The sequence below is a fragment of the Grus americana genome, chromosome 9, assembly GCF_028858705.1.
Source record: "Grus americana isolate bGruAme1 chromosome 9, bGruAme1.mat, whole genome shotgun sequence".
Lineage (NCBI taxonomy): Eukaryota > Metazoa > Chordata > Aves > Gruiformes > Gruidae > Grus > Grus americana.
Window position 1 is genome coordinate 28,863,283 of NC_072860.1, and position 27,790 is coordinate 28,891,072.

Below are 27,790 nucleotides of genomic sequence, written 5' to 3' on the forward strand. Positions count from 1 at the left end.
AGGCTGGAAATGAGAATAGCGTTGCTACATATTATAGAAACAGGCTCCATCACAGCTTTGGTAGCGAGGTGGAGAAAGAGAAATAGTTTTAACAGTGGAATTGATAGGCTTATGAGGCAGGATTGCCTGCAACGATGCAGCGGCACCCAGCCGCACGTGAAGATGTGGCAATGGAGACCTCGATGGCAGAGCAGCTCTGCAGTCTCCAGAGATCAGCCATCAGCCCTTTCACTGGGAAGTCTGGAGGATGCTCCTTTCACAAGGCTCCTCTGCATGCTGGGGAGAGGAAGGTGGGGTCTTCTGGTTTGCTTTGGTTTTAACTCCAGTTATCTTCCCCAGAAGGTAATGCTGGCACAGCCCCTGCCGCATCCTGGACCTACGGCTGCCAGTGGGACTCCTGAAAAGCATTTCAGCTGAAAACCTACAGCAACGCAAATGATGGAGTACAATTTGTCTTATGGAAAACTGCCAGGTAAAATAATGTTGGAAATTTAAGTGATTAAGAAGTGTTTATTGTATCACTGTCCCTTCCTACCAGCATTTTAAATAAATAAGTTGTTTCAGAAAGGGCTGTCTAAATACTGCCGAGTGCTGTCAGTCCTGGTTTACCACATCAGCCAAGTTCAGCGTATAAACAATATGAAATAAAATGTGCTATAGTTTCATGAGAGAATTTATAAGTCTGAAGTTTTTTCACAAACATTTACACATGAAATCTTAAAATCCCCAGAGACTGATTTTTAAATACATTTAAGTAAGCTAAGTTTTAAATCGGCATTTTAATAGGCCCAAGGAGTCTCTCCGGAGTCCTGTCTCTTGATAAACAGATCATCTCAGCCCACAAGCCGCATTCTGTCCGGACAGCCAAGAACTGACACCCTGTAATTTTCATTAGCCGCTCGCTCCCGACACGCCGGTACGCAGCCGCGTTTGCCCACAGCCCTACGCGAGACGAGCGGCGGGCAGCACAGACCCTGCGCCGCGGGCAGCGCCCAGCCCCACCGGGAAGCGGATGGAGGGGGCTCAAATCCTCATGTTTCACTGACCGTATTCACCGGTTCTCTCTGCAGAGAATTTCCAGGCTATTTTATCTGCTTCAAAGGCCACAAAAATGTTTCCTTGTGCAAAGCCACCCTGCCGTGAGGCTGGCCAGGCCCTGCTGCTCCCTGCCCAGCACCCCCCAGCCGCCAGCACCCACCAGAGCCCCCCGAAAGCCCACCTCGCCTAGCGGGCCCTTCCCACGGCCCCAACCCACAGCCCCTCGGCAGCAAGCGGGGCTGGGGGGTGCTCAGGAGCAAGCGGTGCTGTGGGAGCCTCGGGGATACCCACGCACTCACACCCTGGATTTTCTTCCCGTCAATTGAAACTCAGGTTTTCCGGGCTGGTTAATCCGAGCAGCCTCGGGAATTGCCCAGAGATAGGACATTTTCTAAATGGGACATTTTCTAAACCGGCCCCATTTGTAAAGCTCTAAAAGCATACTTTACAATTGTTCTCCCTCGTTCCCGCAGATGATCGTCTGAGCCAAGACAACAGTACCTCACCCAACTCCACGGCCGGCTTGCTCGGGAACTCCACGCACAACGAATTCACCACCATCGTCTTGCCTGTGCTTTACCTCATCATTTTCCTGGCAAGCATCTTGCTGAATGGCCTAGCAGTGTGGATTTTCTTCCACATCAGAAACAAAACGAGTTTCATATTTTACCTCAAAAACATTGTGGTTGCAGACCTTCTCATGACACTGACATTCCCGTTCAAGATAATCCAGGACTCGCAGCTGGGACCGTGGCACTTCAACTCTTTCCTGTGCCGATACACCACGGTTCTGTTTTACGCAAACATGTACACCACGATCGTCTTCCTCGGACTCATCAGCATCGACCGCTACCTGAAAGTAGTGAAGCCTTTTGGAGACTCCAGGATGTACAGCATCACCTTCACCAAGATCTTATCTGCCTGCGTCTGGGTCGTAATGGCTTTCCTAGCTTTGCCAAACCTGATTCTTACCAACGGCTACCCGACAAAGAAGAACATAGACGACTGCACAAAGCTGAAGTCCCCGTTGGGAGTCAAGTGGCACACAGCGGTCATTTACATCAACACCTGCATGTTTGTAGTGGTGCTCATAGTGCTGATCGGATGCTATATTGCGATATCCAGGTACATTTATAAATCGAGCAAACAATTTATTAGCTCATCAAGCAGAAAGCGAAAGCATAATCAAAGTATAAGGGTTGTTGTGGCTGTATTTTTCACTTGCTTTCTGCCATATCATTTGTGCAGAATACCCTTTATTTTTAGCCATCTAGATAAAATTTTAGACGACTCTGCACATAAAATCTTATATTATTGTAAGGAAATGACACTTTTCCTGTCGGCATGTAATGTCTGTCTGGATCCAATAATTTACTTCTTCATGTGTAGATCATTCTCACGAAGGCTGTTCAGAAAATCAAATATGAGAACCAGAAGTGAGAGTATTAGATCACTGCAGAGCGTTAGAAGATCAGAAGTGCGCATATACCATGAATACACCGATGTCTGAAGTCACCTGCACAGAGACTTTTGCTAATTTGTGAGAATGTTTGTATATCATGTAAATAAAACGTCTTTGAGTATCCGACCATGGAAGTTCATTAGGGGTTGTGCAGACACGGGCAGCTTTTCCATTTCAGCTTACTAACATCCATCTCAAAATTCAAAAGCACACAGAGATCAGGTGCACTTCCGAGGGGTTTTGGGGCTTCTTTTGGTTGGTTGGTTGGGTTTCTTAACGGGCAGCAGAAACTAAGGATGCCTCAGCTCAGAAAGCAACCTGGAGCTCCAGGAGGCTCCAGCCGAGATGGACGACCTCCGGCCTCGGAGCGGGATCCAACGAGACGAGTCCACATCCCCGGGTCCGGCAGTGGCTGCTGAAGGGCTTGTGGCAGGTGAAGGAGAGGGGAGGAGGTGGCACACACTCCTGCACAGACCCCTTGGTGCGCCCGCGGGCAGGGCAGCCGCGGGGCTCAGGCTGCGGAAACAGCTTTGCCGCTGGCCGACAGCGTCTTGGCTTTTCCTCTTGGGCACTGGTGGCGCTGACAGCACCGTTGTCCACAGATCAAACCTACCAAAGTGCTTCTCACCCCTTTCAAAATATCAAACATAAAAAATTCAAACACAACCCTAGTTTAAGTCTCTCAAAAAAGAAAAAAAAGCAGGAAAACACTGGTGAAATGGCTTTTAATTCCTATTAGTCTCAATCTAAGTGAGGACACAACAAAAAATGTCCCCTGACAGACTTGTACGTGAAAAGTCTGAGCAATCAACATCAAGCTGAAGATTTGGTTTCCCAGCACTTTCTATGCCTGCCTAATACAACAGGAATAAAACTTAAAGTATTAGGAATTTTTTGTTCAAAATTATTTATAACTTTGGCTGCTTTCAACTCTTGGAAGCAATAATTGTGTGCGATAAGCGGGTGAAATTCATTTTTGGAGAGCAGTTCAGGCAACACCTTCAGGGTATTGTTTTACACTGTGGTACATGCAACCAGAGCAGAGGAAATATTAAAAGGGAGCATCCAAAATCAAGGCAAGAAGAAAGGAATAGTAAGAGACCAACGCAGAAGCTGCTGCATGAGAAAGTGTTGACTAACTACTGCATTATTTAAAAGAAGAAACCAAGTCCTGGAGAGCACCCACCAGAGCTAATATTGACTGGGACACCTCAAGTGGTTTCAGTGAGATTCTGGCAGGCTTCGCACCACGCGAGCAGTCAACAGCACTCCAGATTTGTTTATAACAAGGGCAGAAGAAACCAAAACTGCCTGTCACACCCACTCACAAACATTCCTGAGCTGGTTTTGCACCAGCTCGTCCTGGCAGAGCGGGGCAGGCGGCCGAGCTGGCCTGGGCACCCACATCAACAGCGTGGCGAGAGCCATGACGGGGTCCAAGGCTGCTCCTGCAGCTCCTCCACCCCGGGACGTGGCACGGGGACCTCTCAGGGTAAGGCAGAGGCAGAAAGACAAGCGACGGCTGCACTCTGCGAAGGAGGCCATCTCCCACTGAAGGGCGTGGGCGCCTGCCCCGGGTGCCTCCCCGCAGAGCTCCGAGCGGCTCGGCCAGGCACCCCAGGGGAGCAGGCAGGGACAGGGCGAGGGCAGGCTCCCCAGGGACGAGCTCCCGTGGGCTCGGAGCAGGATTTGCAGAGGGACGGGGAACCGTCCCCCAGGAGTGAGTTCAGTCGCCTTCAGTCAGTGGAGATCACCCTGAATTCGCAGTGCTTCAACAACAGCCTGGGCACGCGGTTCACCTGTTCGCTGCACAGCCCCGACACCTCGCACGGACGGCCCCGGCACACACGTGGTACCACACAGCCCCGACACCTCGCACGGACGGCCCCGGCACACACGTGGTACCACACAGCCCCGACACCTCGCACGGACAGCCCAGGCACGCACGTGGTACCACACAGCCCCGACACCTCGCACGGACAGCCCAGGCACACACGTGGTACCACACAGCCCCGACACCTCATACAGACACCCCAGGCACACACGTGGTACCACACAGCCCCGACACCTCGCACGGACGGCCCCAGGCACGCACGTGGTACCACACAGCCCCGACACCTCGCACGGACGGCCCAGGTGTGCCCGCAGCACTGCGCAGCCCCGACACCTCCTCCCTCACCCCACAGCCTCCCTGAACATCCCCAGCGTGGCCGCAGAAATCAGCGGGGAGCGCGTACTCGGCCACTCAAGGCTACAAGGCTGCGTTTGAATTTAATCCTGTATGCAGAGCAATGTTTACATGAATCATTTTGTCCTGTACTTCACTGGGGATTAAATCAGATTTGTTTAGAGTAAAAGCTGCTCGTATAAAAACTAAACTTTAAAAATGTTGATTGTAAGGAGCTGACGGGTGCTTTGAGCAATTAATTTTTATATGTAGCTTATGCAATGTAGTGCAATCAAACAAACAGAAGATGGCAATAGTCCATCATCAAGTACCTTATTCATATAAGGACTTTCCTTTTAATATAGAAAGAAATGGTTTGAGAAGAAAATCCTGAAAATGCAGCATTCAAATAAAAAGTTAAAATACTGCATGAGAACACCTTTGATGAAGTTTTCTACTGAAACAAGAGTTTCTTTTTCTTTTTTTTTTTAAACATTGTTAGTTTAATTTTAGATTCTGTTTTATGCATAATGAAAAAGTTGAAGATTATAATACTTGGATTATATATTTGGATTAATACAAGTATAATAAGACTACTTACATTGTTCAAGGGAGATAATTTCTGGAAAGGAAGATGGGATATTTTGGATCTTTATCCTACTTTAAATAAAAATATTTAAAATAGCTAAAATGCCACAAAAGAAACCCTGTTTTCCAGTCAGCTCTGTAGAAAACTATGTTCACACACAACCTCAAAGACCAGTTCTGGGATCAGAGTTGCCATTTTGTACTCTGAGGGGTCTATGCACATACAAAACCAGATTAAAGAACCATTTTTGGAGCTGGGTGGCATAGTTTAAATTCTCGTAAGCACCAAATTAAAAGGAACAGCACACTGGCTTGGTTTTGTGAAATGGCAATATTTGGAACTGCGAGATCAGTTGTGTACAGACAGACATTAATAACCAAAGACTCTCGTATTAGGTCCTACACAGTTAGAGACAGCCAAGAGCGAGTGCCTCTGGTCTCCCTCTCGCGACTCCAGTATCAGTAAATCACAGAAGGGTTTATGGCGTGTTAGATCGTGCTAGATAATCACTGCGTTACGTTCATACACATACCCCACCACCTCGGTCTCTGCTTTGCAGCTGTGCCCCTTCTAACACCTTTGCAACACCCACACAGCTACGAGCAGGTACACGCAGCTTGTCTTTTCCGTTATGGGAGATTGCTACACAAAACCTTCCAGTGACAAGATCATTGATTTATGAGGCCACAACTTCTTCCCACCCCACTCGGGGCCCCCCCCTCCATGCCGCAAGGCTAAGGCAGGTAGCTCATGCTACTGCACGTTCCCCGATGTGCTCCATGGGCTCGGCATGCAAGATAGATTGGTATCATCATATTTTTGCTTTCTTATACCCTTCTCCAGTATTATTCTTTTGAGGTAAACTTTTCTGTGTACTGCAAAGCCTATCTTGATTTACCCCAAACCAACTTTTGTCCTGCAAGAAGGCACGTGGACCCATTACAACAGGTTTTACACCTGCCTGGAGAGAGCTGCTAGACTCTGCAGTCAAACCGTGAACGATTACATCCCTTACCAGACGGAACTACAGTCAAGCCCATCACTATTGGATCGGCTGTTTGCAGAGTGACTGTGCTACAGATGAACATGGCTCTTCCCCTCTTCGTGCCCACTACTGCTCTCAAACCGTCTCCGCTTCCACCGTTTGGAACCGAAGCTGATGAGCCTGCCCAACCGCAGCCAGGCTATGCGTGTCCGCCAGTCTCCCTGACGCCTGGTTTCACCCCGTCCTTCCCCCCTCAGCAGTGCTCCAGCTCCTGCTCGCCGCAACGAACAGACAGCTGGGACTGCCCCACACGCTGCCCCGAGCCTGCTCCGATCAGAGGCAGATCACGGAGCAAGCACACACCTCCTAAGACTGAATTCAAATATCCTGACCACTAGGCAATATTTAAATATATAGTATAGCAGAATACTTCTATATATAACGTATGTACACGTACACACACTCTATAGGATGCATCATATATATGCAGAGCAAGAAAGCCTGAACCCCTCTCAGACCCACAACCTTTTTCTGGGTGGATGCTGCACTCCCTACCCAACTCCAGCAAAGCCCAAAGAGCTGAAGCAGTGGAAACGTCCCTGCTTGTCCCCAACCAGGGGCACAAGGGACGAGGAGGAGACTGCAGCCCAGGAGTACAGGATTCAGGGTTCTCCCCTCGCACACGGTGGAGCCTGCGCACCAGATGGTGAAGCTCAGTGATGGCAGAAAACACGACTGGATGGCCACCTACATCTCTCCTACCACGCTGCACGCTCTCCTTGCAGGATGCACGTGCACACACACTTACGCTTTCTCACTACCCACTTAACTAAAGGCTGCATTGACATTGGATTTCCTCCTAGGAGAAAGAGTACTGCTGTTCCCTCGTAACGATGTTATACCAGAAAAATCTATTACCCAAAGCAACTGCACCCAGGGTGACCTCCTTCGAAGAATGGCTGAAAGATGCCTTTTCCAGGGGACCAAAGAAACAAAGCAGCCAGCTTTCTGGTTTCTGGAGAGTGGGGTCCCCGAGGGAGCGGTGGGGCATCCGTACGGAATCCCGCGCTGGGAAGAGAAGACAAGTCTCTGCTCTGAAGCCTGACAACTTGGATGCATACAACACTCCACTGTAAAATCACCCTCAAAATAAGTTTACTTTATCTTGACAGGATGTATCTGTGATAATCCTTTATCGCTGGTTTATACACACACATATACAACAGTTCTTTGAAGACGCTGTTTATGAAATATTTTCCCAGGACTACAAATAAATTATGAAACGATATGCTAGTCCTCAAATACCAGATAACTGTATTTAATTTGTCTGGATTTTACATGGAATTTTGGTCCTTAGAAATTCTTCTTGAAAAAAAAAGTCTACAAGAAAGTTTGTAGGCCAAGTCTCAGGCCCCGGTCCATTGCTGTCATTTTGGAGAATCACATCAGGACAGAATATACGTACATTTTGGTTGTGTAGTCCGAGACTCTCATTTTTTATAGGGAGTGAAACGTGTTTTTCCAGGTGAAGACACGACAGCAGACCAGACCCAAGAATGCAAGGAGCACACAATTCGTGAACATTTGTGATTTTTTTCATTTAGGAAACTTCGCATTACATTGTAGTTGTAATTACAGAACTCTCCGTGCTGTGGGGTGACTGTGGAAGAACAGTTATTTGAAGATGTGCTTAGGGACAGCTCCAGACCGCTACCTGTGCAAGATTTTTGTCACTACATATATTATGCCCTTTACTTTCGAGGTTTCTCCAGCAATAACCTTTACTGTGGCTTTCCACCAGTACAGCTTCCTAAGCATCTTAAAAAAGGAAACTAAAACCCCAAAAGTTCTAAAAATGTATCTTTGTACCGGAATCTCATGAATTAAGCAATTGTAATTGCGTATCTAGCACAACCATGACTGGGCTTATTCCCACGCGCGTCAGCCCCATTCCTCCACTCTCCCCGCTGCCCCCCGTAAGGCAAAACGTTTGCACTGTACGACAGCGGTGCCATCCGAATGCGGCCCAAGACCCGAGGACGAAGTTTCGGGCAGAACCTTGCAGGGCCGCTGACGGCTATTGGACAACAATGCAGAGACATCTACCTGTCGGCAAAACAAAGCTAGGCAGAAAGTATTTGCCAGCAGCTTTGATAGAGGAAAAAACAAAATCCGGAAGTCCTGCAATGCTCTTGTAATTAGCGGGATTACTCTATGAAAATATTTATCTTGGTCATCCTGCTTTTATCAATTCACAGAGCTTGGCCTCAGACATAACACAATCTATGTGGTTTTATATTTAGTAGGCTTGGAAGCACCAACTATTTCATTAGAAGGTTTTGATAACGGGGCACAGACCTGTAAGATTAGTAGTCAGAGATATTGGTTATGTACGGCAACGGTCTGGTGGTGCAAGATCCTTCATTTAGAAAAAAACAAGCCTGAACCCGCCAGCCCCGTTCCTGTTAGCAAAGGCTTCAGAGCTGCCACCCTGACGTGCACTTCTGCCATCAGGCACGTGAAGAACCGAATCACCCGGCAGCCCTCTCAGTCCCCAGATGTGCTCTGACACGCCGCCAGTTTTCTCCCATCTCTGTCTACGAATCTTTATTCTCCAGTTCTGGTACAGAAGTCCATTAGCAGGACCATAAAAAAGGCTTCCTTTCACAGGCACTGAGCTCAGACAAAAAGTTAAAATTATTTTCTTAATAAAGCAACAGGACCAGCAGAAGTGAATTTTGGATTTTGGGGGAAGAAAAAGACTTGTATGGCTAAAGCTAAAATACGTTATCAGCTTGTTCTTAAGCCACCAAAAGTATACGATATACCGCAGGGGTCTTTTGCAATCTTGATCACTGCTTGCTTTCTAACCCTTTGGAAATAGCAGCCCTATCTTTAGATCCTTCAATATTAAATTTGGCTGGCATTTTGGAAAAATATCCATGTTTGCATAAGAAAGCGACCCTTCAGTTTGCCCTGCTGTCTAGAGTCATTCCAATGGGGTGAAACTGCACACAGAGCTGAGACATCCTAGCCGCCCTTTAAGCCCTTAATCCTCTGCCCTGGACAACTGCTTACTCCTCTCTGAAGCACGGAAAAAATTATCTGTGCTGCAACATTTAATCTCTCACAGAACGGCAGCTTACACTTGAAAACATTGCATTTCTCCTTCTTTTGGGACTTCACACACTCACAGAGAGCTGCACACTTCAATCTTTTACTGGAAGGAGCATTCTGACTGATGTACTTAGTTCTAGTTTAACAATTCTAAACAAGTTTTAACCAAGAATGATGTTTCAAACCAAAAAGTACAGCCATGCCATTAGGCAAGCCTACAGTGACACAATTTCAAAATACTGGGTATGAAAAAGTCATCCCCAAGTGGCTCACCCTTGGATTCCGTTACCTTTCAGCATATTACCATTTTTAAAATAATTTCATACCGATGGCTATGAAGGTTGAACTGTCCACTACACCCTGAGACCTGCGCGACTTTTCAGAGAGAAACCACATAGCAGCCACACATTTTAGCACTTCAACTGGTATTTGAGATGTTGCTGGAGCGAGTCCAGAGGAGGCCACGGAGATGATCCGAGGGCCGGAGCACCTCTGCTGTGGAGACAGGCTGAGAGAGTTGGGGTGGTTCAGCCTGGAGAAGAGAAGGCTGTGGGGAGACCTTAGAGCCCCTTCCAGTCCCTGCAGGGGCTCCAGGAAAGCTGGAGAGGGGCTGGTGCCAAGGGCAGGGAGTGACAGGCCAAGGGGCATGGCCTGAAGCTGCAGGAGGGGAGATGGAGATGGGATGTGAGGCAGAAATCCTTCCCTGTGAGGGTGCTGAGGCCCTGGCACAGGGTGCCCAGAGAAGCTGTGGCTGCCCCTGGCTCCCTGGCAGTGTTCAAGGCCAGGTTGGATGGGGCTTTGGGCAACCTGGGCTAGTGGAGGGTGTCCCTGCCCATGGCAGGGGTGGCACTGGGTGGGCTGGGAGGTCCCTTCAACCCAAACCAGGCTGGGGTTCTATGACCTTGCCTGCTTAGAAATTATTTCCTTTTCCAATATACGCTGGCTACTCGTGACCTTCAGAGAGGAAGGCCAGTGACGCTTCACTTCTGGTCCCCTCGCAAGTGGTGTTCTGCTTTTATTGCTCAAAAACTCTGCGGTGGCCAGAGCTCGCTGCAGTTCTCTACACGGGAGCAGCACCGAGGACCACTGCTGGCACAGCCTCCAGCCTGACCACGGGAGAGAAGCAGCTGCTCCGAGCACACCAGGTATGTCCTTCCCAAGATCAGCTAAACGGGAAAGATCATCCTCTAACCTGGGCTTATCCCTGGCAGTGTTCAAGGCCAGGCTGGATGGGGCTTTGGGCAAGCTGGGCTAGTGGAGGGTGTCCCTGCCCATGGCAGGGGTGGCACTGGGTGGGCTTTCAGGTCCCTTCCCACCCAAACCAGTCTGAGATTCTGTATCTGCATCATGTATTGCTTTAAATTAAAATTCCCCCCCCAACTGAAGTCTTGGTAACTACTTGCATTATAATCCATTTTTAAGGTATGCATATTAGCACTGGCTTGTTTCATTTTGTGTTTTCCCCTTTCCTGTTGAAGGAGGTAACAAGTTTTGCAAAAAGATATATCCAGGATCTTGTTTACATATGTCGGGGAGGCAAAACATCCTGGTTCCGCGCACAGCCTGGAGCCCTGGATGTCTATAAACCAGCGAGGGCTTTACAGTGAGAGCAGCACACAGCGGGCACCTCTCTAACTGCCTGCCTTTTTATTCTCTTCTTCCTAAGCGATGACTCCTAACCACCATAAAAAACGATTTCTGAATTAATTAGTATATTGGTTTGAGTTAGTTCAGCAATTTTATGTTTCTGTCAGAATATTATCAAGCTTTAAATGATCGAGAGACTAGATTTTGGACAAAGACAGCATGTGAGCATATCAAACACGTATGTCTGGTTTACCACTACATCTGTATAAAACTACTCACCCGTTTGATATTGGCCACTGCCAACACTCTGCTAGAACTATACCGTGGAAACACTCCGTTCAAATGCAGTAACAAACTTGATAATACGTGAAGCCTTTTGTTTAGTGTGTATTGTGTTTCAAGTACCGTGACAGTCATCGCTGTGAACAATAAACAAAATGGAAAAGTAACACAACAGATAAAAGGGAAGTGAGAGGGAAAAGGAGATGTCACTAACCAGACTGAACACAGGATGACTATTTAAAACCACTGGAGCAGCTTGGAACATTTAACACGAAAAGGCACATTTTGAGGTTTGTTTTTAAGCTTTTCCTCCTTCACCTCAATACATTACACACACCTACAAAACTGTGTTCTCACCCATGTCCTGGTTTCAGCTGAGAGGGTTCATTTTCTTCACAGTAACTAGTATGGGGCTATGGTTTGGATCTGTGCTGGAAGCAGCGTTGATAATCCAGAGAAAGTTTTGCTCTGTGGAGCTGTTGCTGCTGAGCAGTGCTTACACAGAGCCAAGGCCTTTGCTGCTTCTCGCACGGCCCTGCCAGCGGGACGGCTGGGGTGCACAAGGAGTCGGGAGGGGGACAGCCAGGACGGGTGACCCAAACTAGCCAAGGGATATTCCATACCATATGACGTCATGCTCAGCATAGGCGGGGGGCTAGTCAGGGAGGGGCGAATGCGCATTCACCAGAAACCCACAACGCAGACACGGTTATCTTTATTTCCTTCTGGGCAACAAAGTCAGTGAGTTACAACATTAAACTGCAAGCCTGAGCAGCAGGGTCACACTGCCCATCCGAATATCCCACTGAATTTATTTTAAAATACTTGGGGTTCAACTCCCCAGAAAAATTTTGCAATGCACAGAAAACAACCCTTGACTTTGCAAGAACTAAATGGCAACTCTGGACTTCAACCCAAAGAAATCTCCCCTCTAGAAAGAATGAATTTAAGATTCCATTCAAAGGCAGACTGCGTTTAACAACAACTCCATACTCTCATTCTGGGGATGCAATCCCATTGCATAAGTACAGCCAAACAAAAATTGTTCCAAAAACATCTCACTAAGTGAGTGCTCTGAAAAGTCACAGGACTAGAAACAGCAACTACGGATTGACACGAAGCCTGCCCGAGCAGAGCACGGGCGCGCGACGCTCCCTGGAGCATCTGGCTCTGGTGTTCACCATGTCACCAAAAAGCCAATCAACCCTCCCAAAGCAAACCTGGACCCCCATTAATGCAACTGCTGGAAATCAACTGCAGTATCAATCTGCTTACTTTGTTATTCCCAGTTACTCAGGATAAATGGTTCACGTAATACTCTACAGTAGCCATAAATAGGGTGCCAGTATTGTTTTCTTCAGAGAAATGAAGTCAGGCCAAAACGACAGCTGATTAAACATTCACCCACCCAACATCCAACCCACCAGTGCTCACTTCCAGAACGTCATGACGCGAGGTTGAAAAATACGGAGAGGCAGCAGTCGTTCACAATGCACTTGTGGCCGGATGGATCTTTGCGCCCAGCCGAGCGGTCACAGCCAGCCCTGCCATATGCACGTTACACAAGATGGCTTGCCTTTAATGTTGTCAGGGTTGACGAGAACAAGATGCCTCACTTTCTGTTTCAAAGCAATCTCTGGTTTTTCTTGGGGGGGGTGGGATCCAAACAACTATGATCCAAACTAAGCTATCTACTTTACAACATCAAAGCCCCATTTCTGGGCCGCACGAGAGCAGCGCATGGTTTGACACAAGACCCCAGGACAGGAAGTGAGTGTTAGAAAGCACGGAGAACCCCTTTTAGGCAAGCTGGAACTTTGAGTCAGACTCTCAATTCAAATCCAGCCTTTCAAATAGGGAATAATAAATTTGCAATCAAAACCCAAACACGCAACACGCACGCAATCAAAACTGTCCTACAATTTGCCTCGCGTTGGAGATCAAGTGCAGCGCTCTGCTTCAGCTCTGCCTGCCTTGGCATCGGTGTGTGCTACGGTCACGCTCCATCCACGTGCTGTCATTAAGAGCCGAAAGTAACTAAAACACAAGTTCTGTCCTTATGACAAATGAACACCTCATGACTGATGACAAAACCCATAACTGGAGATGACAACTGCACAAGACTTACTGCTTTAGTACACCCAGAATTGGCAAATCTTTGAAGCAGTTCCCATTTACAGCCTCACAGTCCCAGAGCCTGGTCTTGATACGGCGGCAGGGATTTAACATGTACCTACGCTCCTACCTGCTGCAAGACCAGAGACTAACAGTCTACCACACAAAAAAAAAAAAAAAAAAAAAAAAAAAAATCGAGAAGATTTTCTCCATGAAGAACACCCTTCTCGGAAGAGTCAGACACACGCCCTCAGCACCAGCCAGAAGCTCACAGGATCAGTTAATCAGCGAGGTAGGGCAGATGGTGGGAAGATGCACTGCGCTGCTGAGAGGAGTGCCAGATGTGACATTTCCAGGAAACCGGCAGTTAGAAAAGAAAATTAAAGCGTAAACCTAACAGGCGAATCTCCTGATGGCACAAGATATTTAACATACCACAGCTGAGTGCCAACAGATAATTTCATGGACTTTCCAATTAAGATGCTGCAGAGCACAGCGTCTGGGTCTGTGGATTTTATGACTCTAAAAAAGGAAATTTGCAGGCAAATCACGGAGGAAGTTTACTGTTCTTATTTATAATAAAAGGACAACAGAATCCCGTGACTGAAAGTTTCCGTAGCTGTTTCCATCAGAAAGGAAAGACGATAGGCAACTATGTACAGAACTCAAATGTGTCTGTTCCCTAACGGTCACTTGGTTGTTACCTTGAGGAGTATTTATTCACCAACAGCATCCCAGAGAAAACCAAGATCATTTCTCTCATACTCAGATGAAGAGGTAAGCGTGATGCATTTCTCCCTCTAACCAGAGCAGCGAGACAGTGCAGAAAACCAGCCCTGGGACAGGACCACGCAGAGGAGAAGGGCAGTTCCCGCTCTGCGGAACCAGGGAGCTCACCCGCAGCAGGACGGGCTGGTGGGGACTGAGCCCTGCCTTCCCCGAGGCAGGAGCACCGCACGTTCAGCGGCACTCCAGATCACCTGCCTGGGCTCACATCCACCTCAGTTAGCTACGAGAGGTCCGCTTTAGAGATCTAAAAATAACAAGTGACTGAGTCATTCGGGGATGGAGGCCTACGACTGGGCTCTACATCAGCTAACCAGCCCAAGGAGGAACATTATGCTTCAGAAAAACATAAAAGAGCAACTGCTCTGCACTGTAGAAAAGAGCTAGCTCTAGCTCAAGCGTTCCGTACCCGGGAGCAGGGCATCACGCGGCAGCGAGCCTGAGACGCTCTGACACGGTAACGCAGACGTGGCAGAAGAGCCATCCGCTCCCACACCCGTACAGGTAACACTACCAGGCCCTTGGGCGCGCTCCCGTGGAAGAGCCCTCTGCCGAAAACCAAGCAATCCTTCTGGCAGGAGTCCCACTTCCACGCCACATCACTACCTTCAGGTCTAACACGGTGCCGATGGAAAGGACGTCGGTGGTTTTGGGCCACTTTGGGGGTAGAAATCACCTACTAAACAACAGCGCTTCCTCCCCACTTTGCCCGCAAAACAAAAGGGACCGCCGCAGCGTAACACCTTCGACCCCTTTGCAACAAGCCTGTCAGGACAACAGACTCGCAGCATCCCTTGGAAATCCTGCTGTCTTCTCAGAACTGCTCTGTAACCACCTCCTCAGCTTCCTTCCAAGAAGCACCAGAGGGTAAAAGCAGCCTGCACGCTGGTGCCTCTGGAAACTGGCCAGCGGGAGGGCGTGCAGAAGGAAGTAGAAAAAAGCTTCCCATTCTGCGTTGGTAATTAAAGCTGAAGGAAACCTGCAGAAGCTGGCTGCCAGCCCGGGCCGTGCTCTGGCTGCACTGCCAGTTTGCTTTGAGGTGCTCAGACTTCAAACGAGAATCTTAGTTTTGTTGCGTGGAGTTTTACTCTACCGGAGCCCAGTCCTTCAGTGACAAGTTTGCTGTACGAGCCCGTAGAACAACTATTTCTGTCGCACAAAGGTGGGTAGTCTGATCCAAATTGTTGGTTGCAGGCTCAAGTCCTGATTTTCTGACAAATCAGCAAAAAATTCATTCAGCTTTTTGATAAACACTCAATCACTTGAAATAATGGGAATAACTCGTGAATGTTTAAGCTATTTTCTTACTGCTCAAATTTTCCCTTTTGCTAGGTCTCTGAACCACGGCCCCCTTCACCAGAAAGTCTGGGGTGCTGCGCATAAAGTGAGAACCGCCCTTGGGAGGGAGAGATTTAATTGAGGTTGGTGGACAACTTTGCTTTGCCAAGAAGTTCCTCTTATCCTTTATTTTACGCTTCTCTTTCAAACTCACTTGTCTTGGCAGACTGCGCTTTTCTTCCTCTTTTGCAAGGATCTCATCTGGACACAAACGGAACATTGCTTATTTTAATTTTAGGCTTAGATAAGGAAGCTATTGGAAAAAGTTTGTTATGGGTCAGACTCTGAAAGTTGACCTTGGTCCCAAAAAGGATACTGAGGCTTCTGCTGCTGCTTCTGGGGAGAGGAAAAACAAACAAAAAAAAACCCCAAAGAAAGAGTTTTTATAGAATGAATTACAAACTCTGTCTCAGAGGGCCAGAGGCTTTTAAAGCACTTGTGATCAGCCACAGCCTTATCTGGCCCACTCCTCTCGTCCTTGCTTCAAAAAATGACAGTAGGGTGGACAGAGAGAGGCGGAAGGTTTGTCTGACTGGGTGCCCTCCGGGGAGCAGCACCGAAGCCTCGTGCATCGTCCTGCCTGGCCCTGCCCCGGCGGCAGCAGGTCAGCAGAGGAGAGGCGAGCGGGCAGGCTTGCCCTTCGTCAGGCCTCCTCGCCCCGCAGTGCAGCCCGCTGCTCCCAGGGAACAGGCCTCATGGCTCGGATCGGCCGGGAGATGCCGACGCGGACAGCCCGCCGCACCGGCTTCTGGCGGCGCACTCTCTCGAGGAGCCGGTGGCACCCGTGCCCTGCAGGAGCGGAGCGGGACACCCGCCGGAGCGTGGGCTGGGAACGGCAGCGCTTCCTCCGGGAGAGCCGCCTTCCCGTCACACAGCTGATGGCCTGGGCTACCTCCAAGTCTGCACAAAGCCCAAGTCCGCTGCCACGGGACTGCGGACCAGCTGCAAAGATGAAATCACTGGTGCTGCCACCAGCTCATGTCTCAGTGTGAAACTGGGCACCCAGCTCAGAGGCGTGATTCCTCTCTAGCCGATTTCCACATTTGGAACAAGAATGAGAAAGGAAACAGAATCCATACTTTCCCGAAACGTGCTTCAGGTAAAATAATACCTCAAGCTGAACAGAAGGAACAAGCTTCTCCGGGGCCCCCTGCCCTGCCTGAAACCCCCACCAACGCCTTGAGCCTTGGTAAGGGAACACGTCCCAGCAACAGCAGTTCACTTGGCTTGAAACTGAAGCCTGACCACACAAGCAGTGACACAAAGTCCACAGGACGTGAATCCCAAAGCTACGGCCCAGGGACCCACAGCAGCAAAGCAGGCTGTTACCAGCAGGATCCCCGCAGGAGCTGCCGCAGCTCGAGGAGGCTGCATGAAGAGGAAGGAGCTGGTGCCAGGCAGCTGAGGGGGGACCGGAGCCTGCCCCTGCCTCTGACACACGAGAGTAACTGAAACCACACTTTGACGTCACAGCACCTGCCTCCAGACCCGGCGAGCTCGGATTCAGATTCTCAGAAAGGCTGAATGCTCACACTGCCGCCAACACGGAGTATAAGGCAGGGTAAAAACTGTCAATGAAACGAACATCCAAACTCACCACCCAAAAGCAATAAATGATTGACCATTATGGCTTTGACGTAGGAGTCTCAGAAATAAGAGAGTACGCACAATCATGTAAAGGCAATTTTGTCTCTGACGATACCCCCTGATTTCACCAAGAGAGGTTCACTGAAATCTGGGGCAGGAAGGGACCACAGGTTCAGGTTAACGCGCGCGGGCTCCGAGGAAGGGACGCGTACACAGCAGCAATGCATTAGCAGAAGGTACGTTCGTTTGTCCGTGCCTTTGGGCCCCTTCTTGTAAGGTGATAAACACTCACAGAAAGAAAGTCCATGAGGAAATTGTGCATTTAATACACACTGTAAAGCAGAGCTCAAGTCATGTACTAAATGTTTAACAACACTAACATACACAACTTACCTATTTCATTTTTTTTTAAACAAACATATAAACCTCTCTCTCTCCAAACCTTAGATCTCTCTCAGAATATACTATTTGGGGGGTTGGAACTAGATGATCTTTAAGGTCCCTTCCAGCCCAAACCATTCTATGATTCTATGATTTTCCCAGATTCACAGAAAAGATATTGGCTTTTCCATTGCCATACATTTCCACTAATTTTGTGCTTGATTTCAAAGCCTCCCAGTAAATGTATGGGAAAAACAGGACGGGAGGGGGACAGGTCATGAAAAAAAGGGAAAGAGAGAAAAAAGCCATACAGCAAAGATTCATCACTTATCCCAGGAATCCATCTCTCAGCCTTTGAGCACGCCCTGAGCAACCCCGGTGTAACCCCGTGCGCTCCAGCTCAGAACACTCCCATTAGCAAAGGAGAAGCTATCAGAGCAGCAAGCTTCAGAGAAAAGGTCGCAGCTAGGCCTGGGAACAGTTTAAGAAAACACCAGCCCGTAAGATCGCTTACTGCTTTGCCAACCGCACAAACGCGTCTTTCTTGAAACCAGTTCAACGCTGATCTTCACAGAAGTACGTGTAAGTACACGAAAATAGCACTGGCCATCTGCAGGGCTAGACATCTCGACCACATTTGGCCAAGCAGCAAGGGACGACTCACCAGCTCTTCAGCCGTCAGCCTGCAGAGATACAGCACGCTCTGCACCGCCGTCCCCACCGAAGCAGTCAGCGAAGATAACGCTGCAAAGCGCTCCCTTGAAGAACTGAAGCCCGTCCAGCTGCGACGGCGCCAGCGGGTAAAGCAGAGCAGAGGGCAGGCTGCGCTCCAGCCCGCGAGCGAGGGATCTGCTGCTGCGGCTCACGCAGCCTTTACGGGGTTTATACTGAACGGCGGTTGTAAAGGGCTTACTCTGCAAGTCTCTTTCAGAGCTGACGAGGGACCACACATGCGATCTTCTACTTCTTTCCAGGTGAAAGGCTCTGCATTTCATTACGTGGTTCTGTACGTTACCAACGCTCTCAAACAGTCGCTTTTCATTTTTAAGAAACTGCCACTATACTTTGGGAGGGGTTCACCGACAAATAAAGCGAACAGGAAATCATCCACGCGTTATTCTAGCCGCAAATAAATGACTTGGAACACAAGCGAGCAGCCCTAACTGTAAACAAACAGCGAACCCCACGGCAGACAAACTCCCACACCTCTTCGCCTGGGACGGGAACAGCCTCGAGCTACGCCGCCAAGGACTGCGGACCTACAGGTGAGGAGTGCTCTCTATTCTGTCTTCGCAAGAGGTATTTTTCTTAAGCAACTACTTTTGTTTTAATTTATGACTGAGGAAATGTAACTATATAAACCCCACAGTTTAAAACATCAGAAAATAGAAATAAAAATCAAATATTTAAAAGACAAATTACCATTAAACCAGAACATTAAAGGGAACTTTTTTTTTTATTTGACCCACATTTTACTACTTTTAAATACCCAGTTTTAGGACAATAAAACTACTAATCATTAAAATGTTTTATTGACATACTCCTACTAGAATAAGTCCAAATTTGACAGTACAGTTGCTTCTAAAAGCTGGCCTGTTTAATCCTGTAACATCAAATCGTAAACTGACCGTTCCTAATACCCCAGTCCCAGCTATTCCCCTTGCATTCACTACTCCCTAATTCAGATACTATCACTGATGGGAGACAGGAAGGATCTCGGTGGGGTTTTCTCTGAGGCTTAATTAATAAAAACCAGAATATTTGGGGTAGATCTGAAAATGATCCTACACGCAAACAGCTCAAAGCATTGCCCGGTTTCAGTGTGAGTATCAGGGTTTGCACGGATACTCATAGGCTCTAATCTTTTAATGCTAAAAGGTTGTGGGTTTAGAATAATTTAGACTCTTGTCTAAAAATCAGAAGTAAAAACAGAATGCAAAATTTAACTTCTCAGGAAAATGAGGCTGTTAAGTTTCAGATTTCAAAAAGTCGTACAGGGACAGTAAGAAGAAATGAAACAATTACTGGTGGGTTTTACAAGACAGAAGTAAAATTCTGCCCTTGAGGTGTCCTCACGCTGCAGCCAAAGGAGCTTGCGCCGCCCTCCAAGGAGCCTGCCGCCGCCACGGGCAATAAACAACCTTATCTGCAGCGGCTCTTTGTGCCTCTCGGCTCTCCTCGCCAGTCTGTCCTTCCGAACACCGGAAATTCATCATACACGCTAAGGAGCCACCACGTACGATCTCACTGCCTGTAGGAACTTCGGTCGGGAAAACCTGTTAGGGAATGCCGTCGGTGCGGAACGCGCTCTGCGGCGACCGGTGCCACCTGCGCGGCACGCTTTCCCCTGCCGTGCCAACAGCGGTAAGTCTGTTCCTTCAGCTCTGCTTGGGGCCTCGGCAGGGCGACGCGCGGGAGGGCGACGCGCTGAGCGCGGCCGGACCACCCCATGGCCCAGCAGAGCCCAGTGTGGCTGCCGGGCCCCCACCCATCCCTCGTCCCGCCAGGGCGGTGCCGTACACCGCGCTGAACTGGGACAAACACGGTCATGTCCTCACCGCCGGGTTCCCTCAAAATGTCAGCTCGCAAGGTATTACCTTCTTTTGAAGGGTGAGCAGATGGGCAGGAGAGGAAGGAAGGAAGGGAGCAAGGAGAATAAAAGCTCAGCACTCAGCTCTGCATCGGGGTTAGAAACAGATGGTTTACATCCAACTGGAAATGAGAATCACGCACAATCGTAACAAGTCAGGACTTTGTACTGCAATGCTGCATACTTCTGCAGGTGTTCCTGGAAGTCCTCTCAGCCCAACCACTGGCAGGAAATGTTTGTAATGCACTGAACTTGCAAGCTGGGGAATTGTTTTTGCAAGTATAAGGAATGAAAAACACAGATACAATCATTAATTCATAAGGATTTATGAATAGTGTCTGTGTTATACCAAGAAGTTCAAATCTTCACCCCCTCGCCCCAGGAATTATACAACCAACCAAAAGAACAGGCAGCCAGGGTAAACGTAGTCCCAACAAAGAGATGTCACAAAAGATGTCACGGCTTTATTCCATGTTTGCTGCTAAAATAACATTTTAAAGGTTAGATGATATAGCTAATTTCTTCCAAACTGAGCAAGTCAACTGCTCCCTTCGGTTAAGAGATGGGGAAGATGAGACAATCCAGGCTGGACCTGCTGCCGCCCACTGCAAGGGGCTGCAGACGGATGCGATGGGGCTCAGGGTGCTGCCACCCACCTGGGTGACGCAGGGTCCCTGCCTACCAGGTCACTGGGGAGCAGCGGTCCCTGCCCAGGCATCAGCAATGCTGAGTGGGGACACGGCAGAAGGGGCAGCTGCGCAGGGCTTGGGCATGCGATGCGATGCGATGCGCGCAGGAGGAAAGAAGCAGACGGTACACAAGACAGACGGTTCACGAGGCCCAACAGCACCATCGGGACTGGCACGCGACCTTAAAGCCCCAAGCACAGCATTCTGAGGCCAGCTTTTCGTTTGATCCATCCAGCGTTCGGGAAGTCAGGAGTTTGCAAATGAAATAGCACGGCATGAAGAAATACCTCGCTCTGTGACTGACTGCTACCTCCTCCCCAGAATATCCTGAATTTTGCCTTTTTGGATCAAGGTGAGAAGTACCCTTCAGATGTAAAGAGTTGTTTTCTATTCTGTTCCCCCCATTGCCAACCGTAGCTGCAGACAGGACATAACGGCAGCGTCACCAGCGCTCGCTGGGTCAGCGGCAGCTACTGCTGCCCATGGGGACGCAGCAGCAGGGACCTTTGCGGACACACGGCCTCTCTCAGCCAATTTCGCAGGGGACACTACCCTCACCACACCTCACAGCAGCCCGAGAAGAACCATGGCCCGCTTGGTCCTCTGTCCTCTCACACCACACGTGAGTGGTCTTGAAGTAAGAGCTGGAAGGCACAGCAGCAAGGAACCGAGACCCCCTAGACGTCACTGCCACACTTACGATTCCCCTTTTCTCTGAGCCGCGCCGGAGGAAGCGTGCACTGAGCACCACCATGTACGACGCCACCCCACAGTTACCCACGTACGATGCCATCCTACAGTTACTCGCTTACTACTTCCTGCGACAGGAATGCTATTTTTATTTTCTGTCATCCTAATCCGACTATTCATCCCATCTTCCTCGACTACATTCCGTGCATCTGTGACAGACAAGCACGACTGCCACCCAATACGCCATTTTAAAGGCCTGAAATAGCACATAGTGTATTTTGCATACTTTTATTCTCTTAAGTATTAAAATCCAGACATTGCCTTATGACAAATGTTATAATAAGAACAGAAAAATAACGAAATCTTAGTCTCTTGGCAAACTTGCAAGAAGTCAAAAGTACCAACATATCTCCAGTGTCACTGCAAAAAACGCCTTCCAAAGGAGACCAGCATTTACAACCGTGAAGCCTGAACATCTCCACCATGACACCTACCCTGCCGGCTGCCAGGCCAGGCACCTCCGCGGAGATGCAGGAAGGGAGCAGGCCAGCCCTGGGCACGCACCGCTGAGAAACGCCCAGGTGAGCGGAGGAGAGGGCTGTCCCTCGGACAGCCCCCCGACGCCCAGAACGCCCGGCTGAGCGCCTCCAGAGAGCAACCTGCAGGATGGAGAGACAGGATCCCGCCGCCTGCTAGTCAAGCTAGCCTGCCCTGCTTTTATTCCCCTCCGCTGGTCCGGCTCCCAACGAACAAGTGAGCACGTCCGCCCTTGTAAGCCTCCAAGGAGACGCAGAGCAGCCCGCCCTGACGGTTTCCAGCCAGCGGCCGCCCACGTGCCCTGCTCGGAACGGGAGCACGGGAGAGCGGGGCAAGCAGCAGTGCCCAGGGACGCACATCCAGACTGGGGGCTGCTTTCCCACGGGATTGCACCAGCATGGCTGGGGCTGCAAGTGCAGACCGCTACCGATATTCCTACCACATTAGAAAAAAAAAAAATCTTAAAAAGAGATTCTTCTTTTAGCACAACTCAGCACAATTCGCAATTGCTGTGTTTTGTGCATTGCGTTTCCTCTTTCTCTAGATTTCTCGTAACACCGGAGATAACATTTGGTGTTATCTTCTTCCCTGATAAACTTCATTTTGCTGATCAAAAAAGACTTCTGGGGACAGTGACCGCTGTCAGCAAGTCCTGACCCAGTAATTGCATTGCATATTTATCAAGCAGCTGCATTAGCTTCCATAAAAAGCTAAAATGTGCAGTCAGTACTACAGAACCTTCATTATATTCAAGATAAGGAAAAACACTCGAAAACTTGTAAATATAATTCTGCTCTTCAGTAAAGCAGCCATGAACTTTGAAATTTGACAGCCAAGTTACAGAAGTGAAGAAAAAGTGCCTTAATGATATTGGAAGGGTTACAAATGATAGCATAAGAGTTTGAATACAGAAGGAACTAAGCATTTTTAATGGTTCATGTAACTTTACTTTTATGTATTTTGCCAAGAAAACATGATTTGCAGACTCAGAAAGTTCAACACTTTTATATATTTTATATATAAATATATATATTTAACCAAATCAACTTTGTTAATTTGGTGAATCAAGTTTGCTAGTTTTGCACAACTAGTTGGTATTAATTACACAGAATAAATATACTTTATGCTAGACCAAGCATTTGAAGATGAAACACTGCTCAAGTATGAAAGGCTATTCTCACACACAAATCCCAAATTGCTGGGTGCTAATACCTACCCTCCAACACATGCCCACAAACAGCAGCAAAAAAAGCAGCAATGTTTTAAGAATGGGGGGGGGGAGAAGAATCCTTAAGCTTAGTCATCACCTCAAGTAGTATTTGGACAAAAAGGTCCTAAATCGACCCACCAATTAACATCAAATGAGGAGTACTCAGTCTCCCCATGAGCCCCAACGTGGAACGAGAGGCGAGTATCTATGCTCATTGCAAGCGCGTATCACTTGGTGGAGCCACTGCACATTCGCACGAGAGAAAAGGATGTTCTCGTTATGAAGGATTAAGGGCAGCTTGAACAAGAACACAACCAGAACAAGCATGAAAGGGCAGCTCCTCTCTAAAGTGGAAGCATGCCTCCCACCCGCCACACGCGGCCCATCTCTGCAGTCCCCGAAGGGCAGAGGAGCACAGCCATGGCGGTGGCTGTGCTTATGAGGATCCAGAAGCACCAGGCAGCTGCACGAAGGCCCCTCTGCCAGAAGTATTTTTTACCAGAGCACAGGAGATAGACCTCGTGGTACCACATCACCCAAACTCCACAGGATCCACACCACGACCCACGACCGATGGAGGGAACAGCCTAGCAAGGGGACAGCGGTCGCTATCAGTGCTCAATTACTCGGAGCAGTAGGGACAAGGCCATTGGGAAAGGGCCGAGCGTGTGACTGAGCGACCAAAAGAGCAGGTAAAATTGACCACGAACAGAAATGATGCAATGGACGGCAGGGGGGACACAAAAGCCTCTAGCCTTACTCATGCAGCGATGGGCTCCAAGTTGAACACGGCTGCTCTGTGACTCTGTCCCTAACCAATTTTGAAGCCCTGCAGAAAGATCTGAAGACTTGTCTGCAGTACCGGTCATTAGACGATCTCAACAGGCACTGCGCTGCAGGAACCCCTCAGCACCGCAGAGTTACGCTGTCCTGTGTTATGGTACACAACTCTAACAACCGCATTTTCCTGTCTCTCACATAGGTCTCCCGGCAAGAGAAGAGGCCCTGTGCCTGAGAATGGAAGGCGCTCTAGACCCTTAACAGAAAGCACCAAGCAGTCAAGAAAGGTAAGGGCAAGCCATTGATACTGAAATATTTACACAGCCTAGCTTGGACTTTGGCGGTGGGAAGAGAACAGTTTTCAAATACAGCGTGTTACCATCTTAATTAAAAATGCCAGTCGTTACTGGTGCTTTCCAGTTGTCTGAGTGGATGGTTGAAAGATACAGAGGGAAAGTGGAGATCCTTGTAGTTATAGCAACATCACCCCAAACCTTGCCCATTATCACCTCCCAATCCTAACACACCTATGCACATGGTAGTTATAACACCCGCCCTCCACACCACCTTTTTCCTTTAAAACCCAGCCAAACAAAAACAAATGCCTTGGTGACTAGAGCTTAAACATGGAGATAGGATGGCAGGCGGTCTTACAGGAGAACTCCCAGGAAGAGCTTAACTGCAGGCTTTGGGTGTGAACACGGGTAACGCCTGCTCCATTGCTCCACGTATCCATGCCAGTTCCAGAACAGCGCCTACGCTGGTCAGCCTTTACAGTGTCTGCAAGAGAGATACCAAAAACAATATACCAAAGGAAACAATTTTACCTATTTAAAAGCATTTCCATTTCTAGTTATTGCAAGGTTGCGTTCAGGTTCCAATCTGCTACACGGAGACATCAGCCACCGACTCTGAATTGTGGCAATAAGGAAATTCTTTATTTTCTAAAAGACGGAGTGGTTTTTTTTTTCCCAGCTCCATGGCATGAGTTTTCCAGCTGCCTAGGTTTTCATTTGCCAAATACAGCAGCATTTTATCTATATCTGTTCTGCCCTCCCCACAGAGGATAATCCACCCCCGTAAACATTCTGTCAAAGAAAAGCAGACAGCAGATGTGATTTCTTCTTGGAGATCCTCTAAAATTTAAATCTGAATGACTTGAGAGGACAGCCTAGCTTCTGCGTTATGCGAACAGACACACTCCTCTATGTCGTGCTGCTAAAAGTTTAAAGCAAACTGTGCTAGCTGCACATAAGGCTTTCTTTCAAGTGAACATTAGAAAATATTGGCATACACCAGATATTTCCACGCCTGACTAACAGCTGAGTGTTTTCTATGCTTGTATACAAAACAGAACACTTGTACAAGGAATATTCATATGCCTCACATGCTTCCTGGTAAACCAGTGCTAAAAATACGTACTGGGCCTTACGAGTCAGTGAGCTGGACTGAGAGTCACTAAATCACTGTGCCTCAGACCCCTCCCAGTTTGCAGCACATGGGCTCACACCCACAGGAAAGGGGCAGCACAGGGCTTGGAGACCACGGATTAAAGTCAAACGGAGAGGCAAACGGATTCCCTGTTCAGAACAGCAGTACGCCCTTGAACATCATCGAAAACTGAGATGCCACCACTTGGAAAACACTTACTGTGCATCCCTGCTGGAAATGATGTGGTGATTTCTGAGAAGTGTGCCAAGTTTATGTTGAAGTAAGAGTAGAAATCTTCTACTGATTAATGGAAAGCATATCACCATTTTATCTTACTGAGATAATCTTTCTCTGCTTCTAGGAATAAAGATATTGTAAGATGTTCAACTCCAGCACAAACTCCTCGGGAAACAACTGCAGTCACAGCACAGTAATAACCAAGACAGTCATTCCCGTGGTCTACTGTTTCATTTTCATAGTAGGACTCTCGCTGAACGGCATGGCAGCATGGGTCTTTCTGTACGTTTCCAGCACAAAGAGTTTTATTGTCTATCTCAAAAACATCGTCGCTGCCGACCTCCTAATGAGCTTAACGTTTCCTTTCAAAATTCTGGCCGATTCAGAAATTGCACCTCCACAGCTCAACATGTTTGTGTGCAGATACTCTGCTGTTGTTTTTTATACAAACATGTATATCGGGATAACATTTTTTGGCCTCATAGGTTTTGACAGATACTACAAAATTGTAAAGCCTTTATTCACCTCCTTTGTTCACACGGTTAACTACAGTAAGGTGGTCTCTATAATCATATGGTTATTGTTAATGCTTATATCATTTCCAAATATGATCTTAACTAATGAAATCACTAAAGAAAATTATTCCAGAAAGTGTATAGGTCTTAAAAGCGAGCTTGGCAAACAGTGGCATAAGGCGTCAAGTTATATCTGCACAGGGATATTCTGGGTTGTTTTTCTTCTGCTAATCATTTTTTACACTTCTATATCAAAAAAAATATATAGCTCTTACAAAAAATTCAGAAGGAACTCAGATGCGACCAAGAGAAAAACCAGCCGTAATATATTCAGTATCATGTTTGTATTTGTCATTTGCTTTGTGCCCTATCACATCTGCAGGATACCATACACTCTAAGTCAAACTAGCTCACAATTCGACTGCCAGTCAAAAAAAACTCTCTTCTATGCAAAGGAGTTTACTCTTGTACTGTCTGCTGCAAATGTGTGCCTCGATCCCATTATTTATTTTTTCCTCTGCCTCCCCTTTAAAGAAAAGCTGTATGAAAAACTGCATCTCAAGCTGAAAACTTCAAGTGAGGTTGAAATTTCTAAATCCAGAAGATCAAATACACTTCGGGAAAGTATAAACATACTGTAGGCTCGGGTCTGTACAATAATGCACATTTCAGAAAGTCGATCGAGAACTCAAGCCCCAAACTGAACAGACAAGAACCAGCAATGAAACAGAAACAAGGTTTCAGCATAAAATACCGAGGGGCGTTTCTCTGCATAAAGACGTTCTTGCATGTTGCCAAGACATTTACTCCGTGCTATTTCAGCTGATGCTATGATTGCACCGTGGTGTGATACGACCTATCTCAAAAAGAGCGCGAGCAATGACTGGAACAGCACGTTCTGGAGCTGCAGGCCAGGGCTCTCCCGAAGCATTATCCAGCAGACCCAAAACCCAAACTGAACTGCCGTGTTTCTCGGGAAGCCGGGCACGGCACCCGCGACGGTCAGCACACCAGCGCGAAGGGCCGGGGATCGACTGATCTGCCTCGGCGGGAGCTGACCCCGCAGAAGCGGAACGATCAAGTTCAGCACAAGTCTCTGACTCCGCCAGCCCCAAAGAGGACGGAGATCCTGAGGGGAAGTGCACTCACGTATCTACCAGCTCAGAGAGCAAAGCATTGAAGGCAATATGCAGCTTAAGGAAGGACTCTATTCCAACAACTAGGGGAAAAAAAAAAAAAAGATTAAAAAAAGAAAAGAAAATACAAATCAAATCCTCAAAGATCAGCAGGGAGCCTGAAAAACTCTTGGTAAAATTTATATATATTTCTTAATATATGTATATGATTTAAGGGAAATATTCTATAAAATTAAGAATTAAACATGATTATTTGTCACCCTTAGACATGAGTCAGAGTACTTCTATAAAATGTGATGCTCAATTTAAGCAAGTGTTTAAAGGGGATCCTTCTATAAACTAAATAGCACAGTTACACTGCACCGCATTCCTCGGGACTTTTCTGAAATAACATGGTGTCTGCCAAAAATGCTCAACCCAACCTGACTGAGATTTTAGCAACTCCCTGTCTGCAGCTGCAGGAGGAGGTAAGAACACTCAAGGAGCTGTCTGAAAGCACACAGGTACAGCTGCCTGGAAACTCTGGGGTATATTGAAATCC

The 27,790-nt window shown here is 47.9% G+C and overlaps 3 protein-coding genes across 17 annotated transcripts in view; 2 read left to right on the plus strand and 1 right to left on the minus strand.

Annotated features, from left to right (window-relative positions):
- MED12L (mediator complex subunit 12L) overlaps positions 1-27,790 on the minus strand; it is a 150,225-nt gene that overhangs the window by 74,029 nt on the left and 48,406 nt on the right. The window lies entirely within an intron of this gene.
- Positions 337-2,548, plus strand: GPR87 (G protein-coupled receptor 87). The gene is made up of 2 exons (XM_054834634.1): positions 337-472; positions 1,512-2,548. The coding sequence occupies exons 1-2, from the start codon at positions 436-438 to the stop codon at positions 2,546-2,548; spliced, it is 1,074 nt and encodes a 357-aa protein (XP_054690609.1). The 5' UTR covers positions 337-435.
- Positions 10,339-27,769, plus strand: P2RY14 (purinergic receptor P2Y14). Of its 8 annotated transcripts, XM_054834642.1 has the most exons (6): positions 10,339-10,503; positions 14,151-15,290; positions 15,461-15,549; positions 18,409-18,699; positions 24,133-24,217; positions 25,723-27,769. In XM_054834642.1, exon 6 carries the CDS (start codon positions 25,741-25,743, stop codon positions 26,752-26,754), a length of 1,014 nt encoding a protein of 337 aa, XP_054690617.1. In that variant the 5' UTR covers positions 10,339-10,503; positions 14,151-15,290; positions 15,461-15,549; positions 18,409-18,699; positions 24,133-24,217; positions 25,723-25,740; the 3' UTR covers positions 26,755-27,769. The 8 variants fall into 8 exon arrangements, with proteins under 8 accessions (XP_054690617.1, XP_054690614.1, XP_054690618.1 ...); XM_054834639.1 differs by lacking the exon at positions 14,151-15,290; XM_054834643.1 differs by lacking the exons at positions 14,151-15,290; positions 18,409-18,699.

What these genes read in the sequence shown, in the direction of transcription:
- P2RY14 (XM_054834642.1), top strand. Translation starts at nt 25,741, where the DNA reads ATGTTCAACTCCAGCACAAACTCCTCGGGAAACAACTGCAGTCACAGC.
- GPR87 (XM_054834634.1), top strand. Translation starts at nt 436, where the DNA reads ATGATGGAGTACAATTTGTCTTATGGAAAACTGCCAG. An exon ending in GTCTTATGGAAAACTGCCAG is followed by an intron (nt 473 to 1,511) that starts GTAAAATAATGT and finishes TCGTTCCCGCAG; the next exon opens with ATGATCGTCTGAGCCAAGAC.